Genomic DNA, 18,482 nt, shown 5'->3' with positions numbered 1-18,482 from the left:
GGGAAGTTTTGAAATGACTAGTTCAATCTCTTTATTTGTTATAAGTCCATTCAGATTTCCTATTTCTTCTTGAGGCAGTTTTTGTAGTTTGTGTCTTTCTAGGAATTTTTCCATTTCATCTAAGTTATCTAATTTGCTGTCATACAGTTGTTGATAATATTCTCTTAAAATCCTTTTTCTTTTCTGTAAGTTTGGTTGTGATGTCCCCTCTTTCATTCCTGATTCTGATAATTTGAGTATTCTGTCTTTTTTTCTTGGTTAGTCTAGCTAAACTTTTTGTCAATCTGTTGATCTTTTCAAAGAATCACCTTTTTGTTGATTTTCTCTAATGTTTATCCTGTCTCTTTTTCCTTTATTTTCACTTTCATTTTTATTATTTCCTTTCTTCTGTTATTTTGGACCTGTGTTTGCTCTTCTTTTTCTGGTTTCTTATTAGGCTAGGTTATTGATTTGACATCCTTCTTCTATTCTAATATTGGCATTTAAAAGCTATAAATCTCCCTATAAGCACCACTCTAACTCTATCCCATAAGTTCTGACATGTTGTGTTTCATTTTCAATCATCTCAAGATCCCTTCTAAAACCTCTTGTGATTTTTTTCTTTGACTCATTGGTTATTTATGATTGTGTTAATTCCACATATTTGTGAAATACTAACTTTCCTTCTGTTGATTTCTTTTTTTTTTTTTAACTTTAGAAATGATTTTATTTCATATGCAAATAATGAACCAACACTCTACCCATAAGGTCTATTTTCCAAAAACAACAAGAGCTTTTGTAAAGAAAACAACACAACAAATTTTAAAAGGCACTGGGATTCCTCTGCTTCTAAATTAGTGCCAAGCTAGAAAAATAAAGCTTGTCCCACCAGGAATCTCAAGTTCGTGGAAATTAATAGAGTTTAGAGCCATTTCAAGAAAAGATTATTCAGCTCTCACCCATAACATCCACAACTGGCTAGCAGAACACTTAAATCAGGTCAGAACAATCCAACATAATTAGGCCTCAATCTCCGGGGGCCAAAATGCTCATAGAAGATGCTAATAAAACCAAAACAGGAAATCTTAAAATAAAAGTATCACTTGAGGTCAATCTTCACACAGATTGTTAGTTCCTTATTGAGCCCCCCTTCTATAGTATTAATAAAGGGAATATCTTACTGCAAAGAAAGTTTTATTTTATGTATCATTAGCCATGAATTTTGTCATTACTTATTACGTAAAAGCTGCCTAGAGCCATTATCCAAATGACATGACCATTTTATGCCCACAATTCACTTCTATACTTAAAACAGAATTTTCATGATTTACATAGTACAACTTATCAGTGAAGGTTTAAAGTTGAGATACAATCTACCATCCATAACATCTGATGTTTTATAGATAGCAATGTAGGAGAAATGTATTTTTAATTACCTTTCATTTGAGTGACATCACGAAAAAAATACATCAATAGTTTACAAGTTCCAAGTCTCAGGAAGAGATTTTCAAAAGCACATATAGAAATGGTTATAGACAGAAGGTTTCTAAGAAATATCTTCCATGTCCACATCCTGTTGTAATTGCAGTACCATTTTTTCTTCCAGCTGCTTTCCTTTGCCTGCAAGAGGAGCCCGGATAAGATGGATGTTTTGCTTGACCTCTTTGATGTCCTGAACCTTCTCTAGTTCTTTATTTTTCTTTAACCTGTTCATTATAAATATAGCTTGGCGTTTCTGTTTAATTTCTTCGTCTCTCTTCATTGCATCAATAGTTTTATTCCATAGCTCTCACTGGTACTTGAGAGGTTCATTTCTACGTTTTTCAAATTCAAATGAATTATCCACTGTAAGCTCTTTACCAGCTGCCTTCCGGAATGCTTTAGTCCACCTGACCTTGTGAGGATTACACTTCTTTTTAAAATTTTTATGACATTTGGATTTACAGAATCTGAACACCTTACAATCATTGCGGACGAACATCATGCCGTGGCCGGGATAGATTGGCCCAGAACAGAAATAACACTTCTCGATACGCATATTGAACCCACGTGCGAACACACAACCAAATGCCGAGTTTTCTGTTGTTGATTTCTAATTTAATTATATTGTGGTCAAAGAACATAGTTTGCATGATTTCTATTTATTTAACTTTATCGAGACTTGTTTTACAGCCTAGCGTATCATCTGTCCTGGGGAGTGTTCCTTGTGCACATGAGAAAAATGTGTATTCTGCTGCTGTTGGGTGGAGTGTCTATAAATGACCGTTAAGATTTTGTTAATTTACAGTGTTTTTCAAGTCTTGTGTTTCCTTTCTGAGCTCCTGCCCAGTTGTTTTTATCTATTCTTGAAACTGGGGTAGTAAAGTTGTCAACTAATGTTGCTGAAATGTCCATTTCTTCCTCCATTCTGTCAAGTTTGCTTCATTTATTTTGGAGGTCTGTTGTTAGATGCATACATATTGTAATTGTTATGTTTTCCTGATGGTGTGACATCACATCCATTATCATTTTGAAATGTCCCTCATTATCTCTAATATCACTTTTTTCTTATGGCTCATGTTGTGTGCTATTAGTATAGCCTCTCCAGCTCTCTTATGGTTTCTGTTTGCATGGTACTCCTTTTCCCAATTTACTTTCAACCAATTTATATCTTTGCATATAAAGTCTAACTCCTGTTGACCCCACGTAGTTGGATTTTGTTTTTGTAAAACAATCTGGCAATCTGCCTTTTGACTGGATTCTTTAATCCATTCATATTTCATGTTATTATTGATACTACTGCATTTACATCTGTTATTTTTATTTTTGTTTTCTATGTGTCTCATGTCCTTTTCTTTTTTCCCTCTATTCCTCCTTTATTGCCTCTCACTATTCTTATTGAAACTTAGTAGATTTTCTAGAATGAGTGTTTCTCCAGTTTCTGTATTCCCTCTGACAGTTTTCAGAGACTTTACACGGTTTTAAAAAAATGAAATTTCATCAGTTAAATGGTGGTTTGTTGGTGAGAGAATTGGCCATTCTCCTTGCTCTTTTATTTCTAAGTCAGTCTCTCCTATAGGAGTTTTGAAGATGGGTTCATCCTTTAGAGCCGTCCTGAGTCAGGCAATAGTTCCAAGCCTTTACACTCGCCTGCATCATTCAGTCATTGGATATCTGCTGCTCTGGGAAGGTAGCGTGACCTTCAATGAGGCTACTTTCTTCAGCTGGGACAATTCTCAAAGGGCGTTGGCGTCTGAGGACTGTCTGCTGTTAGCATTCTCAGCAGCTGGAGGTATAAGTACCTATTTCTGAGGGAATCTGGCAGTACATCATAATGTCTGCCACAGGCAATCACCACCACAGACTATCAGTGAGATAAACTTTTACAGTAGGAGGAGCATTCAAACAAACTCTCTGTAGGTCTCATGAAAGCCTTTTCATGGATGACCATAGGAAAACGGGTAGGAAACGATGTCTCTACCAATGAATGACCTGTTGCAACTTTATATGTAGCCTTGAGTAAAATGAAAGATATCTGGAGTGCTAAACCCATTCCCCTTAATAGAAAAACAAATTCACAGTTAAAAGCGAAGGCCAATATTTATAATAGCCTACAAGGTCCTACATTTCTGTTGCACCCCCTAACTCTCTGCCCTCATCTCCTAGACTCTACCCTTCATTTACTCATTTCTACCACTAGTCTCCCTGATGTTCCTTGAACATGCCAGACAATATTTTGCCCCAGTGCCTTTGCTCTGGCTGTTTCTTTTGTCTGCAAAGTTTCTCCCCAAATATCCACACGGTCCACTCCTCTACTTTCATATTTTGCTCAAATTTTGTCTTCTCCATCAGGCCTACTTTAACTCCCACCCCCCCAGCACTCCCAACACCCCCTTTCCTCTTCTGTTTTTATCCCATGGCTGTTATGACCTAATGTTCTACAGAATTTCTTTCTTTTCTCTCTTTCTTTCTTTCTTTCTTTCATTTTTAATGTTTGTCTCAGTCCTTCTCTAGCTTTATAAGAACAGGAATTTTTATTTGTTTTATTCATCAATTTATCTTTAGAGCCTAAAAAAGAGTGCCTGGTACTCAATAAATATTTGTTGAATGAATAACAGAAACACTTGAATACTGAATTAGTAAACCTATCACATTTCATATGTCACTCTATGTTCTTATTTCCAAATAGAACAAAAAATTAAATATTTATGACACTTAACGCACTTGATTTCATATTCATATATGCTCCCTTGTTATCCCTTTGGCAACAGATTAAAAATGGCATGGATTATGCTTGTAATACCATGGCATAGGGGCTATTTATCTTCCAAGGAACTACAATGAGTAAAGCACTAAGAACTTCTATTCACTCCTTGATATAATTACCCATAAGGCCCATGTTTCTGAATCCAGAAATAAAACATATGAAAAGATAAAGAAAACATTCACATATATTTCAGTTAAAGAAAACAATATTACTCACTGCCTACTAAGCTGGCAAGAGATGAATCAAGGTCACTCCCAAGGGCTTTGCTGGCTGCCATTGCGGGGCTGGGTGGTATCACTGACAAGGGTGCAGGCTGCCCAGTGGGTGCCATGGTTGGCATCAGAAGATCTCCTAGACCATCAAACACTGGAAATCAAATGGACCAGGTTTAGAATGATTGAAAAGCAAAAGACTGTGTGAAAAATTTAAGTGAAATTTTCTTTTGAAATATTATGGAAACAAAGGAATACACGATTTTATAAAAGAAGGCATGTAATTCATACTTTTCATCACTATAACACCAAGAATACATCTACATATGTTTATCCATAAAGTATGTAAATATTAATGAACATGAACAAAGATGGGGAAAAAAATCTGTGTAATATGTAGGAAAGAGCACAGACTTTGGAGTCAGAATTGGGCTGAAATTCAGCCACCTATCTCACTAGCTGTATGACTTTGAGAGAGTTACTCTCTGAGCTTTAGTTTTATCATTTGTAAATGGGGAGAGTACCACTAATGCATGGCTTTGTTTTGAAGAGCAAATTAAATAACACGTGTTCTGTGTTTATTACAATGCTTGCCCCTATATAGGCAAATAGTAGACATTGTAATTCTTATTAAAAACAATCACTAAAAACTTTTTAATCAAAAGGGTGATGATTTATAGCAAAGCCTAAATGATTCACTCTGAAACCCCATGATACTTATTTTAAAAAATTCTTAAAATTTTCTGCTAGTTTTCTATGAAATTAGTGTCAGAATAAAACCTGATCTAATGGTCAGTACCTAGTAATAAGTACCTGAAAAACAACTGACTATATTTTAGAAGGAAGAATTTTTTTTCTCTCATTATATCAGAGTACTTTTGGTTCTAACTTTAAGGGCTTATTTAAAGAAACATTATTTTAAGTATTAGGAATCCAATGCCATCACTGATGGTTCCTGATAACCATACAACAAATCATCACTTATTAAAGTCCAGATCCTAAAATACAGAAACACCATTCAAAATTTAGGCACACATGATTTACCTAAGACACTGCAAATATCTTATGCAATTATGTCAAAATTTTATGGTTGTTAAATTGATAAAAATATGCATATATACCACAAATACTATCATACAATAATTTTAAATTGAGGAAGGACAACATTCAACTAGGCACTGGCAATAGGAAGCAACCCAAATTGTCAGGCAGGGAATATATTTAGGGTGTTTCTGAAACACATTAATTGCCAAAAACTCACCAATTGAAAATTTGTAGTAGTAAGGACCCAGCATGGGAAGAGGAGAACGGAAGAGAATACAAACAAAATGACAGCAGTGATGAAAGGTTAAGGCAGGCAAAGAACACTATTTGTGTCTCAACTTCATAAAACTGAGAGCCATGCAAGCTTCAGAGGGGTATAAGCAACAAAAGTGGGAGTTTCTAAAAATTCAGATATTGCACAAAGATTTAGTAGAAAGTACTTATTTTTCCTTAACCATCTCTAAGCCATGTGCATGTAAGCTTATGCAAACAGATGATGTGCATGTTAAGTTAGATTTCTGCTAAAAATTAAAAAACATAAGCACAGAAAGGGATTGTAGGTTATTCATAAAGTTACCAAAATATAAAATATTGTTTGTTTCAGAATGAGAGATTTATTCAAAAGTTTTAACATCAGGTTATCCCTCAATGTTGTACATTTCCTGATAACTCACTATCTTTAAGTGGTGTATTTTTTTTTTTATCATAATGAATAAAAAGAATGAAAAGTGCTATCTCACCGGATGGATCAAATGAGCTGCTGCTAGAAGTTGATGGCGTTGTTCCAAAAGCTGCCTCAAAATTGGGCTGTAGCAGGTTATTCTGAGCTGGAGTCACTGGTGATGGAGAAGGAGCCATGAAAGAACCCCCAAATCCTGAAAAAAAAAAAAAAGTTTCAGAAAAATATAAGCAGAAACAACTAAAGAGTAAAGCTAGTAAATAGAGTCAGAAGATGTTACAGAAAACCCAAAAGGAATTGAATGCATGTAGATAAGTTAATGAAACTTGGGAAGTTAGTTTTCTAAGAAGTTTTTCAAGTATCTTGCTATCTGTCATGCTATAATGAAAGATTTAATTAAGTTAATTAGAAATAAGATAGCACACAATAATTATTATGAGAACGTGGAGCAACCAAATCTATTATTATGATATAGTACATAAAGCTAAGAAGGTATTGCTAGGATTAAAATGCAGAAAATTATTTTCTCAATGTTTAAATTTCGCTTCTTTAAATCACAATACTAAGTAGCTAGAAAATGCTTAGTTGCACATATTGGCTTGGTATAACAATAAAATACACTTCAGAAACATATGCACACATTCCACCATCAAATCCTGCTTAATATCTTTCATACATATTCTAGGCCCACTGCCATTATCCCCCACCTGGTACACCACTAACACCATTGCCAGGATCACATAAACAGTCACCCAGGGAGGTTTCCTGCCTTTAGTGTGACCTCGCCCAATCTAATCTCTGCAGCATAGCCAGCGAGACTTTTTTGAGTGAAAAATGTTGACAAAGTGATTTCTCTAAAATCCTTCATTGACTTCCCATAACTTTCAGATTTATATAATGCAAATTGCTTTGAGTAGCCTTCAAGTCCTTCTGTCTCTGCCCACTGGCACCTGCCCCCCCCAAAAAAACCCCACAAAAACTAGGCTCCAGCTGTAGCCCACCCTTTGCAGTACATCAGACACCTCCCTTGTCCCCAGGCTGCCACCCACTGCTGTCATTCACAACCCCCACACACCCCCACAGCACGCACAAGATGCGTTCTGTACCTGCCTCTGTATCCTCAGCACCTATCCTCTCCAAGCAACTCCCAACATACTTCTTTATCTCCCCCAGTGATGGCTTTTTGGAGTCAGAACTATGTCTTCTTTACTTATCTCTTCCATTAATATTTAGCACAGTACCTGCTACAATCTGAATTGTGTCCTCTAAAAAGCAGCTTCAAGTCCTAACTTCTGGTCTGCAAATGTAAACTTGTTTGTAAATAGGATCTTTGGAGATGTTATTCATTCTAATGAGGCCAAACTGGATTAGGGCACTATTCCAAATGACCGGTGTTCCTATAAGGAGAAGGAATTTGGACACCAATGGAGAGACAGAAAAAGAGACAGCTGTGTACAGAGGCAGAAAGTGAGTTAGTCTGCCAAAAGCCAAGGGCTGCCATGGATTGCCAGCCCCCACCAGCAGCCAGGGGAGAGGCGTGGAACGGATTCTCCTTTTAAGAAGACGTGTCATCCTGCCCCCATTGTTTTTAGACTTGTAGCCTCCAGAACTGTAAGATAACATATTTCTGTTGTTGAAGCCAACTAGTATGTGGTACTTTTTTACAGCAGCCCTGGCAAACTAAGACAGTGCCTAAACCACTGAACTAAGGTTCACTGAATGAAGGACAATTCTGACTATAACAAATGAAAGATCTACTATAATAAAACTTCAAATTAAATATTTATCCTTTGAAGGCTAGAAGCAAATCATTTCACTGAGAAATCAACAGACAGAAGAAGTCAAGGTCAGTCTGTATTGCTTCTGTACAAAAATATGTAACCTATGAAGGAAATGACTTCTTAATACGACACTAAATGATGTTCTATTATCAAATGATTTATTATTACCAGAAGTCTTTCTCATATTTAGTTTGGGTATACTTTCCTTTCAAATTTAGGGACATCTTCTCCCCTTCACAAACTGCTTACAAAAATATAAAGACTGCTTTAAAAACATTCTTAAGCTTACATTCCATAAACCCAATTTATAATTTTGAAATTGACTCCCACTGAAATTATCCAGGTATTATTTTCTAAAGCAGGCAATGATGTTCAAGTCATTTTATTCCTGGAAAGTGACAACAGCATGGATTTAAGCTATCCTTGTATATCTGTGAAAATATTACAATTTGGAAAAATGTTATTTATTAGAAGACATTGTTTTTAAAGTTCATAATGGCAATTTTAAATGATTTTAGAATTTGAATGACATAAACATCATGTAACTTTCTTTATTTCAGAAAAGACATTTTCTAGACCTTGAAAACAAATATTATTATTAAGCAAAGATGTGCCAACAGTATTTATTTTTGTGAATGAGACTGTGTTGGTTTGAGAGAGTGAAGACTGATGATTGTGATAATGCTGACTTAAAAACTTTACCCCATACCTCAATTCAGAATATGGCTGTGGTTAATTCAAGCAATTGTTATATGCTGTGGTTTTCTTTATTACAGGTGAATGTGGAGACAACTGCACTTGATTCTTGGTTTTTGAAACTTGCCCAAGGAGAAAATAATGTATTCTAGAACCACAGAATATCATGCTGGAAATGTCCTTAAGGATAATCTGATTCAATCCTACCATTCCATGGTTGGAGGAAGTGACACAGAGAAGTCAAAACACCTAACCAAGATTCAGTAGCAGGAAGAAGAAAAAGTGTGCATGTACAGACTTGTACAGGGCTCACCTGCTTTATGCTACTCAGTTTCACCTCAGGGTAAGATAAGTAGAGCACATCCACAGGTGAATAAATAATACTTCACTGAAAACAAAGTGAAAGGTAAAGCCAACACTGAGATAGGGCTTACCAAGTGCCAGGCACTGTTTAAGCATTTAATTAGGATGAAACATAAACTATATGCATTGTTAATCTTTGACTATTTTGGATCTACAAAAACTTTATATGGTTCAACCTAAAACATACATTAGCTCATTTAATCCCCTCAACAACCCCATAAGGTTTCACAGATGAGGAAACTGAGGGCCAGACAGGTTAAATAATTTGTTCAATGTCTCAGTGATGGCAAATGGCTGAGCCAGGATTCCACTGAGCCCAGGTTCTTCACAACTATACTACACAGCCTCTTCCCCACAGCCAGGAGTAATGCCAGAGCTGTTCCCTTTAAAGGTTTATCAACTTGAAAGAGACCTGGCAAGATGACTTTTCCCCGCTATACTTTGTTCTTATGGAGTAGGTACCCACACAAACCTAGACTAATAAAAACTATAAAGTGACACAAAATAACCATCTGATAATCTTAAAGAAAAACACATCTATTGCTATGATGAACTAAACAGGAAACTTATTGACACTAATGAAGAGTTTTGGGAACTCCTGCTAAGTAAGTGAAAATTCCAGGAGCCCTGGACAAAGGTAAGTAACAAAAAAACCCCAGACCACTGATTTTTCTTATGTTTCTAAATTATATTAAGAAAGGTTTTCTACAGAATTGAAAATAACATGATAATCAGTAGACTTCTGGTTGTCCTGAAGGCACATTTGAACTATCTTACACTTTAAATGAATTGCCAATCATATTCAAGTACTTACCCATCTATAGACACACTGCTTTTTATTATAGATAATTAGTCTTATGAGGGAACAGCCTACACACTTACATTTCAAAACTGACAGTCATAGTCTACATATCAGTTATATCATTTGGGTTAGAAGAGTCAAGTTTTAAAAACTGTTGGTAGATAAATACACTCCCACACATACTCCTTCTACACTTACATTTGCTCCATTATCCTAAAGATGGTATCATTTCAATTTTTCTTAGTGTAAAATCAGTTGCTAATACATTACAATCACTAATCTCAACCTGAAATATTGAAGACTAGGAATAAGCCTCAGAGCCTTTTGTCTGACATTTTTCAGGCTGTTTACCACCCCTCCACCTACTCTCTGAATAGGTAGAATTGGTTCTCTGCAGACCTTTCTAGAAGGATATAACTGAAACGTTGGAACTGTAACCCATAACACTCTTTGAAAGTTGCTCTATAGCTACTTATTAAATTGTACTTTGAAAGTTATCACTTTTCTGTATATATATTTCACAATAAAAAAATGTAAAAAAAAAATGATTCCCTTAAGAAAAGTATGGACAATGTAAAAACTCTGAAATAGTCAACTGTATTTAAGTATTCAGCTAGATTATACATATACATGTAACTTGATTTTATATTGTATAAAATTATTAGTTTAAAAACTTTTGCTAAGAAAATTACTCCTAGTTCATAGAATTATATTAATATAATTAATTTTTCAGAAAGAACATGGCTTCCTGGTGCTTTGTTACATAAACAAATATGAGAAATGTTCTATATGCAAACCAGAGGGCAGTATGAGAAAATGGACCAAATAAGACCAAGAGAATCAGAAATAATTTAAATTTTCTTACATCATGATATAAGATGAAAGAATAGTTGGCCTCATGCCAAGTAAATCAGATATTCACATACATACAAAATATATTATAGGAATTGTTTTGAAAATAAACTACACATTAAAACCCATTTACACCTATTTTCATTAAGTATTTACTTATTTAAATAGAAAAAAAAGAGAAAAAAGAAAGTGTATATAAAATACAACTTTTCCCTTCACTGAAAGTCTCAAGAAGATGCAGTAGAATAAGTGGGAAAAGTTTAGAAAATAAAACCTACATAAATGACATTGTTGCTTTCTTTACTATTTTCTCCCCTTTCCAACTAATTTTACTAAGATTTCAGAACAGACAACACAATTGAATAATTTAAGCTCCCTTCCAGTGAAATGACCTAACTTGTATCTTTCTGTACATCTCCCCCTTTTAAATTAGCCAGATCTGTCCAATCACCAAGCTGAGAAAGTGAGGCTCAGGTACTAGTTGTACTTCACAGTAGGCCAGAAAACACTTTCTGCTTATTCCAGATGTGTTTTAGATACTTTCTCTTGGCTCTATCACTGACTTCTAACTGGAAACTTCCATTTTTTTCCCCCTAGGTTCTGCTCCAGTTATTAGTGCCCTGGGCTCTTTTGGACACACAATTCTGTACTCAGGTTCCAGCCCTGGAGGACATGGAGACACCACAATGGACTGAGGATGCTGGAGAAGACAATATAGCTTTGTGGCACTAGAAGTGGTCAACAGCGGCTGACCGCTTTGCCAGGCTCCCTATCTGGTAGGCTTTGAATCTCACTTTGGGATGCAGGCAGGGGAGACGGTATCCCAGAGAGAATGACAGACTTCTTAGAATTCTGTAAAAAGCTAGAACATTTTATTTCATGTGCCATTTCAACCTTAATTATAACTTTGAAGCAAAGGGTTGTAATCAGTAATCTCATTTTTAAATTGACAAGATCATTTTCCCCAAACAGCTATTTAAAACTATGTTATTATTGGTAGCCTGGTAAAATCTTATTGCCTAACTTTGAAAATCTGATTTGAGCTTATTGGTGTGGTAAGAGTTTGAAAGTTTCTGTGGCCAATTTGCAGCTGATATGAACAAGAGAAAAGCCAGGCAAGCCAGCAGTTTTTCCCCAAGTAACCAGCTATAAGAGGTGCCACTGCCTCTTATCATATTTGTAGTTTCAGAAGTCCGCAGTAACGGCCCTGGTTCTTCACTGGTCAGGAAAATACGAGTTGGCAGTCAATGGTGTAAAGCAGATTCAGCAAACTGGACAGTTATGTTAGACCATGGTAGGGTGGGGAGGATGGGAAAGACACAAGAGAATACTATTGCTGCTGAGAAAGACTGTTAAATAACTGGTCTGAATTAGTGATAAAAGGAAAGGTTAACACCTGGGCTGTGATACCCCCTTCTGAATTCATGAGGAAAGACTTGACCTTAAGTCAAACTTCCAACAACTCTGAAGGTTGATGGGGGGTTCTTCAGGGTCTGCCATTACTCATTATCGATCCATGAATGAATCTCCTTAGCCTATAGGATTGCTCATTGTACAACTTGCAATTTATGGAAAACAGCTACACTACAAAAATGAGAGCTAGTCACTTACATTAACGAGGGTTACATGGATAGCAGGGTATTTAAGCTGAGAAACCCCAGACATGGTGGCTTCCCTGTGCTGATGTGACTTGCACTCTCATCAACTCCTTGTCAACCTCATGACTGAAATGCATCCCTTGTGGTGACTGGGGACATGAGAAGCTGCATTTGAGTGTCCAAGGGCTCTGTGACACTACTGCTATGCTCCTTGTTATGTACTCTTCTAACTAAGTTCAGAGTTGGGTAAGCCAATGGTATATGTCAGTTTGATGGGTATTCTAAATCTGAAACTCACCACAGTGCTCTTACAACTGGCAAATGCTTTCCCTGGAAAAATAAGAATAATTTCTAGGTCTGGATATCCCTAAGCACACATTGCCTTGCCCCCAAGGAAGATCAGTATTTGGCTTTTACTACCTTTGAGTCCTTGAAATATTGCTTTTTTATTCTATCTATACTATCCTGCCAATCTATTCATTCTATGGCCCAGCTCAACTGGGATCACCTTGGGTTTTCAGATAGAAAAATTATCAACCCGTTTTAAAAGTGGCATATGTAGCAGCTGCTTCAACCCAATGGTAGAAATCTATAGCAGTTTCCCCTAGTGTGTGAACCAGTTGTCAAGCATCAGGTACATTTCCCCCCAAATTCCTAAAAAAAGATAGAGGGCATATGCAATACAAAATTACTATATAATGATATTACCTTTTAAGTTAACAACAAGAAGTGTGCTAACTAAAAGGGAGGCATATTAGTAGCATCAAGAAGCCATGGGAGTGACACTTGTATACACTATGATTTCAAGACTATTTTTGTAAAATCCTGAGAAATAATCAACCATCTACAATAAAACATCTTGTTTTTCAATTTCATATTACTAAAGGGTAAGAAAACATGCACCTTGTAATTTACGTAACATCTGTTACTTATTTAAATATATTCAAACTTAATTTCTACAAAATACCGTTTTATTTTTCTTTAGTTAATTACCAGCTAGTAGGTCTGCCGATGCTGAGGAATTAGAAGCAGGCTGAGGTGCAGGTTGGGGTTCAGAAGGACTACTTCCAAATGCATCTATCGATTATCCGTTATGCAGCAAAAAAGTAAGAGGGTGTAAATAGTAAATACAGTAAGTAATTTAAGTGTTATGCAGGGAAATGCATAGATATGACAGTTTGCAATGAACTTGTCTCTTGTGGATACGTGAAATGATTGACCAGTTTACTGTCTCAAAAATGAGTTTTAAAATATTTAAGAATTAATACCTTTTTGTAAGAGTGAGAGAATTTTTATTTTTTAAATAAAACTTCTGGACTAAATCCTGTCATCCATCAAAATAGATCAAGGTTTTATAAACTTGGTAAGAAAAATAATGAACTTAATTCAAGCAGCAGCAGCAGCCCTACTTGTACCTATATATTGAGGTTCAGTGTTTATTCGCCACAAGTTTTAAGTTCCCAAGCATCAGAGACAATGACATCTTGCACCTCCCCATGGTGTATAACATGATGCTTCAATGTACAGGAGACACTAAATTTGGGTTTAACTTGCTAAGGATAGTATTTTAGCCCAAAGTCATACACATTTATGGATATTCATGAAGAAATCACTTCAGATCTGTACTTCTCTCTTTAAATTTACTGTTAACAGAAGACATTAGTCGTAACATCCAAATAAGTAGTTCCAAGAATTAATTTAGTATATTTTCCTAACTTCAGATAACATAAAAATAAGAGAGAATACATTTAAGTCAGTGAAACATCTTCCGAGCCTCTAGAAGGATTTTAAAACACTAAACAAGTAAACAGGTAAATCTTACAGAATAAGGTATGACATAAACAAATGGCTTCTTTCCAGTTCTGAATTATCTAGTAAATGTTTACATCGATTTTAAGAATTTAGAAACGTTCATTTAGTCAGCAGACCAGGACCATGAAGGAAAACAGTGGAAAGAAATTCCTATTAGGTGATTCTACTCCAGGATGAACAGAAGGCTGAAAACAGAAAGACTAATGTAGTTTTGTTAGACCATTTATAGAAAATTACAATGAGCTGAGGAGGATGAAGATGGTGATGACAATGAAATGGAAAAATCTTAAAAACTTAAGTTTACAATTAAGAGATGAAAATGATGAAACAGAAGATCTAAAAACTGTTCTTAGGAAAAAACAATCCTTAAGTGGTGAAGGAGGAGAGATACGCACCCCCAAAAAGATCTATCACACCTGAAGAATCCACCTTTGCCGGAGAGGCAGTGGCTGCTGGAGATGGTGCTGCAAACGTATCCACTGCAGTGAAGCAGAGAGAGGAAAAGTTGAACGTCACCCGAAAGAAAATGAAACCATGAGGCTTAACAAACCGCACTGTGAAATTTCATGTTTAATTCCAGGAAGTAAGATTGCAGATGGCCATAACAGTTAAGGAAAAGCAAATGCATTTTAAAATACGACAAACTTTCCAGAAGAGGTTTTAGTATGAAAAAGAAGTTTACTCTTTTTTTATCAGCCTTAGATTGGAAATATTGACCCTCATCAGTTGTGGGTGGACCAAAGAATGAGATTTTTAAAAATGAATTTTGAGTTTAAGAGAACTCAAGACAAGCATGCATATGTTTATGCGTTTCCATATGGGTGGAAGTGAGGGGTTCACACATAACCCCCACAAATCATTGCTCAAGGCTTGGCCTTGGCAAAAGCACTCACCGGATAAGAGGTCAGCAGTGAGAGAGCTCTCAGGCACGGGAGAGGCCCCTTGTGGCGGAGAGGAGAAAGCATCTTCCAAAAGTGAAACAAATCAGAAGTAAGCAGAAGTAAGAAAGCTGAAATCAAAGTAAAAAATCTAACAAATGCATTATCACGGGTGAGTACAAAGAGCTTAATTATGAAAACATGTAAGAAAGCTACAATGAAAGAATGGTTGCTTTCATTTTACCTGTACCAAACAGGTCTATGCTAGGGGCAGCATCTGGTTTAGGCGCTGCAGTGACTTCAGGAGCAGACTCAAATAAATCTAAGACCAAAAACACACATGCCTTTACTCCATTTGACAAACAAGCTGGAAACAGCATTGCTGTTTAGCACTTTCAATTAGCAGTTCTGGAGAATTCTGAATTAAGCAGCAAATGGTTTCTAGAGAACCATTTAATTACACAATACTCATGCAGTAACAGTTGTGTATGCTGTATATCTGAAGTGCCAGAATTCAATCCACCAGATGGAAAGAGTTAAACAACAACAAAAAATTACCACCAAAGATATCTAGAGCAGGAGGAGCGGCGGTGGTTGTGGTGGCGGAGGTGGTGGCAGTGGTGGTGGCAGCGGCAGCAGCGGTAGTGGCAGTGCTGGTAGCTGCAACGGCGGGAGCAGGAGAAGGAGCAGTTGCGGGAACCGGAGGGGCTGCGCTAGCAGTAGGGGTAACTACAGGAACACTGGTCTCAGGTGGCTTCATTGCAAAGAGGTCCAGCTCAGGTGCAGCCTCTGCACTACCTTCAGATGGGGCAAAGGGGTCTTTTGGAAAGGAAAGTGGAGACACATATAGCGTCAGTAAGGAAAGAGGCAAGACAGTCATAATAACTAAGGGTAAGAGATACCTTACACAGATATCTACACTCTAGCTAGGCATTAGGCTGCTTGGATTTAACTACGATCCTATTAGCAGGGGTCAGTGCTTAGGATGTTTTTCTAAAGAATAAAAGAAAATTCGTAGGTACTACAAGTTAGGAAACTGAAAGACTTCAGATTATTTTAAGATTAGCCTATAGTCTAGGATCAGAGATTGTTATTCTTTAAATCCTTAACCTGGCCAATTTGGTAGCTTTTAAAAATTCAAAATCCATTTAAACATGCTGATATATTTGAATTCAAGGTTACAAAAGTACAATATAGTATTAGAGAATAAAACATTAAGAGAACATACTTGCAATGACAAAAATTGTCAATCTTGAGAAATTGTCAATTTTGGTAAGTATGCACTTTATTGTCTTAATGTTTTAAGTGCCAGCGTAATTTTTTCAGTTATGATGGATGATACCTTATACGGAGAAGAAATTAAAATTAGAAAAACGTGGCCACATTTAACTACAGGGATTTCATGTTAGGACACAAAAATAACAGACTGGCTCATGACTTTAAACCCACCATTTCCTGAACATGCATCAAGTGCTGCTGCTACAGGGGTTGGGGTAGCTGCTGCGGTGGCCCCTTCGGATGCTGCAGGGGCCTCCCCAGGAGAAGCTGCAAAGGCATCTTGGGTGCGGTTTTTAAAACAACAGAAATTAAAAGAATAAAAAAGAGAAGAAAACATAGTAAAAGAACCAAGTTAAATTGCGACAAAGGCTCCCTTATACAACATAATTTTTTTTCAATGCATTGTTACAGCCTAGGTTGTGCTGGTGGTCACAAAACAATTATTCTTTGTGCCCCCTCATGCTAGTTACATGCAAGTGGTGCGGTGTTAGATACTTCTGAAGCTTATTAGGATCCAGAAGGCAACAACATTCTCATTGTATAAGGGCTCTGAGAAGCGTGTTTTATGTATCATCAGAAATTAATGGATGTGAAAATAATTAAAACACCAAAATAACTTTAATATGTACTTTAAGACATTTAAACTTTCATGTCCAGATAAAACTAAGACTATGTTATTGTGACATTGCTGATGAGGGCTTCTAGCAAACATGACTGTCTTCTTTAATGCAAATGAAATTAAAAATATATTAAACAATTATATTTAAAAATTATTTGTAGTCTAAAATAGGCAATATTATACAGCTAACAAAAAAGGTTTATTTATTATTCAAAAAATATTATTCAAAAAATGCCTTCATTATCCTTGAAAAGCATTTGCAGACAACCAAGGACTCGTTCTAGAGAAATAAAGAGATAAAGAAACTAAGATGATACCATAATGCCTTTATTTCTATGTAAATGTATTGTTGTTTGAAATATTATCGTATTGTTCTAGGCATTTAGAAACAATCTTTTTTTGACACATTGAAAATATAGTTTCATGTTTTAAGACTGAGTGTGTACTATTTATAGAACATCTATTAACATACAGGCAGTCCCAGTGCCCAACTTATAAAATGGCTGATGTGTACAAATGGTTCCCAATGTGTTTCTACCAATAAGGTAAAAAATCCTGGAACTTGCATAGAAACTCTATGGTTTTGAAAGTAGAAAAGGAATAAAATCATCATAAGCATGACGGGCTTGGAAGAAGAATCCCCTTTTTAGTGGGGAACCACAGCCACCTAGAACCTGCTCCTTACCTGCTTGCTGGGTGTTGGATCATGTCCCCTACCAAAGGCATGTTCAGGTCCCATCCCCAGGTCCTGTAGGTATTAACCCAACTGTAAACAGGACCTTTGAAGATGTTATTAGTCAAGGTGCACCCAAACTGAACAAGGGTGCGTCTCAGTCCAATATGACTAATAATAAGCAAAAGGAATTGGACATGGAGAAGAAGCTACAAGGAGTACCCAGAAGCTTGAAGCCAATGGAACCCAGAAGAGAAAGGAGAAGACAATGCCATGTGCATTGTCATGTGAAGAAAAGCCAAGGACCAAGGATTCCAGCCAGCCAGCCATAGAATGCCATAGTCTTTCGGGGAGAAAGCATTGCCTTGCTAATGCCTCAATTATGGACTTCTCCTCATCTCAAAACTGGGAGCCAATAAATTCCTATTGTTTCAGTCAACCCATTGCATGGTATTTGTTTTAGCAAGTAGAAAAGTAATACACTGCTAGACCTCCCAGTCCAAGATACTCTCTTCCACTGTATCTATTGGTGTTCCCTAGACCACTGCTCTACCAGTTATTAAGAATTTGCCAAATGATCACAATATGATAACCCCAATTCAACAGTAGTCCTGAAAACCTTAAGGATTACCTGGGTCCCTACCTGAGACTCCATCAATAAAGTTTCACTCACTAAGTTTGTTCTTCAGAAACATAAATCCTTCAGAGAACTCCTATGATAGCTAAGTCCCAAAACCCAGAGGCAAAAGCCTCTTCAAGCACATCAACCAGATGCGTCCCCTTTTCTCATAAAGTCGACATCCTTTTTCAGCATGAACGAGTTAGGGTGGTCACTGCCTAGACATCCTTGAAGATCAAGAAAATGATTACAGTAGAGGAAAGGGTAGCAACAGACAAAATGGAATTTAACAAAGGATTATAAAAAAAGAACAAAAAATAAATAATAACAATAAAAAAGAATTTGCCAAAT

General features: G+C 36.4%; 1 protein-coding gene and 1 pseudogene across 11 annotated transcripts in view; both read right to left on the bottom strand.

Moving 5' to 3' along the window:
* The window catches only part of SNAP91 (synaptosome associated protein 91), a 174,894-nt gene that overhangs the window by 17,545 nt on the left and 138,867 nt on the right, over nucleotides 1–18,482 (bottom strand). For 7 of the 11 annotated variants that reach the window (XM_037843777.1, XM_037843781.1, XM_037843786.1 and 4 more), the window contains 8 exons: nucleotides 16,392–16,499; nucleotides 15,501–15,761; nucleotides 15,187–15,264; nucleotides 14,958–15,029; nucleotides 14,460–14,543; nucleotides 13,246–13,329; nucleotides 6,222–6,356; nucleotides 4,442–4,591 (listed from right to left, as the gene is read on the bottom strand). In XM_037843777.1, the coding sequence (XP_037699705.1) occupies nucleotides 4,442–4,591; nucleotides 6,222–6,356; nucleotides 13,246–13,329; nucleotides 14,460–14,543; nucleotides 14,958–15,029; nucleotides 15,187–15,264; nucleotides 15,501–15,761; nucleotides 16,392–16,499 (972 nt within the window). The remainder of the gene's footprint in view (nucleotides 1–4,441; nucleotides 4,592–6,221; nucleotides 6,357–13,245; nucleotides 13,330–14,459; nucleotides 14,544–14,957; nucleotides 15,030–15,186; nucleotides 15,265–15,500; nucleotides 15,762–16,391; nucleotides 16,500–18,482) is intronic. The other 4 variants (XM_037843783.1, XM_037843784.1, XM_037843787.1 and 1 more) reach the window with 2 other exon arrangements.
* LOC119539910 lies at nucleotides 1,463–2,036 on the bottom strand (annotated as a pseudogene).

This window comes from Choloepus didactylus, chromosome 7 (genome assembly GCF_015220235.1).
Source record: "Choloepus didactylus isolate mChoDid1 chromosome 7, mChoDid1.pri, whole genome shotgun sequence".
NCBI classification, from domain to species: Eukaryota; Metazoa; Chordata; class Mammalia; order Pilosa; family Megalonychidae; genus Choloepus; species Choloepus didactylus.
The sequence above is the reverse complement of the archived record's forward strand: the minus strand, read 5'-3'. Positions and strand labels throughout refer to the sequence as shown.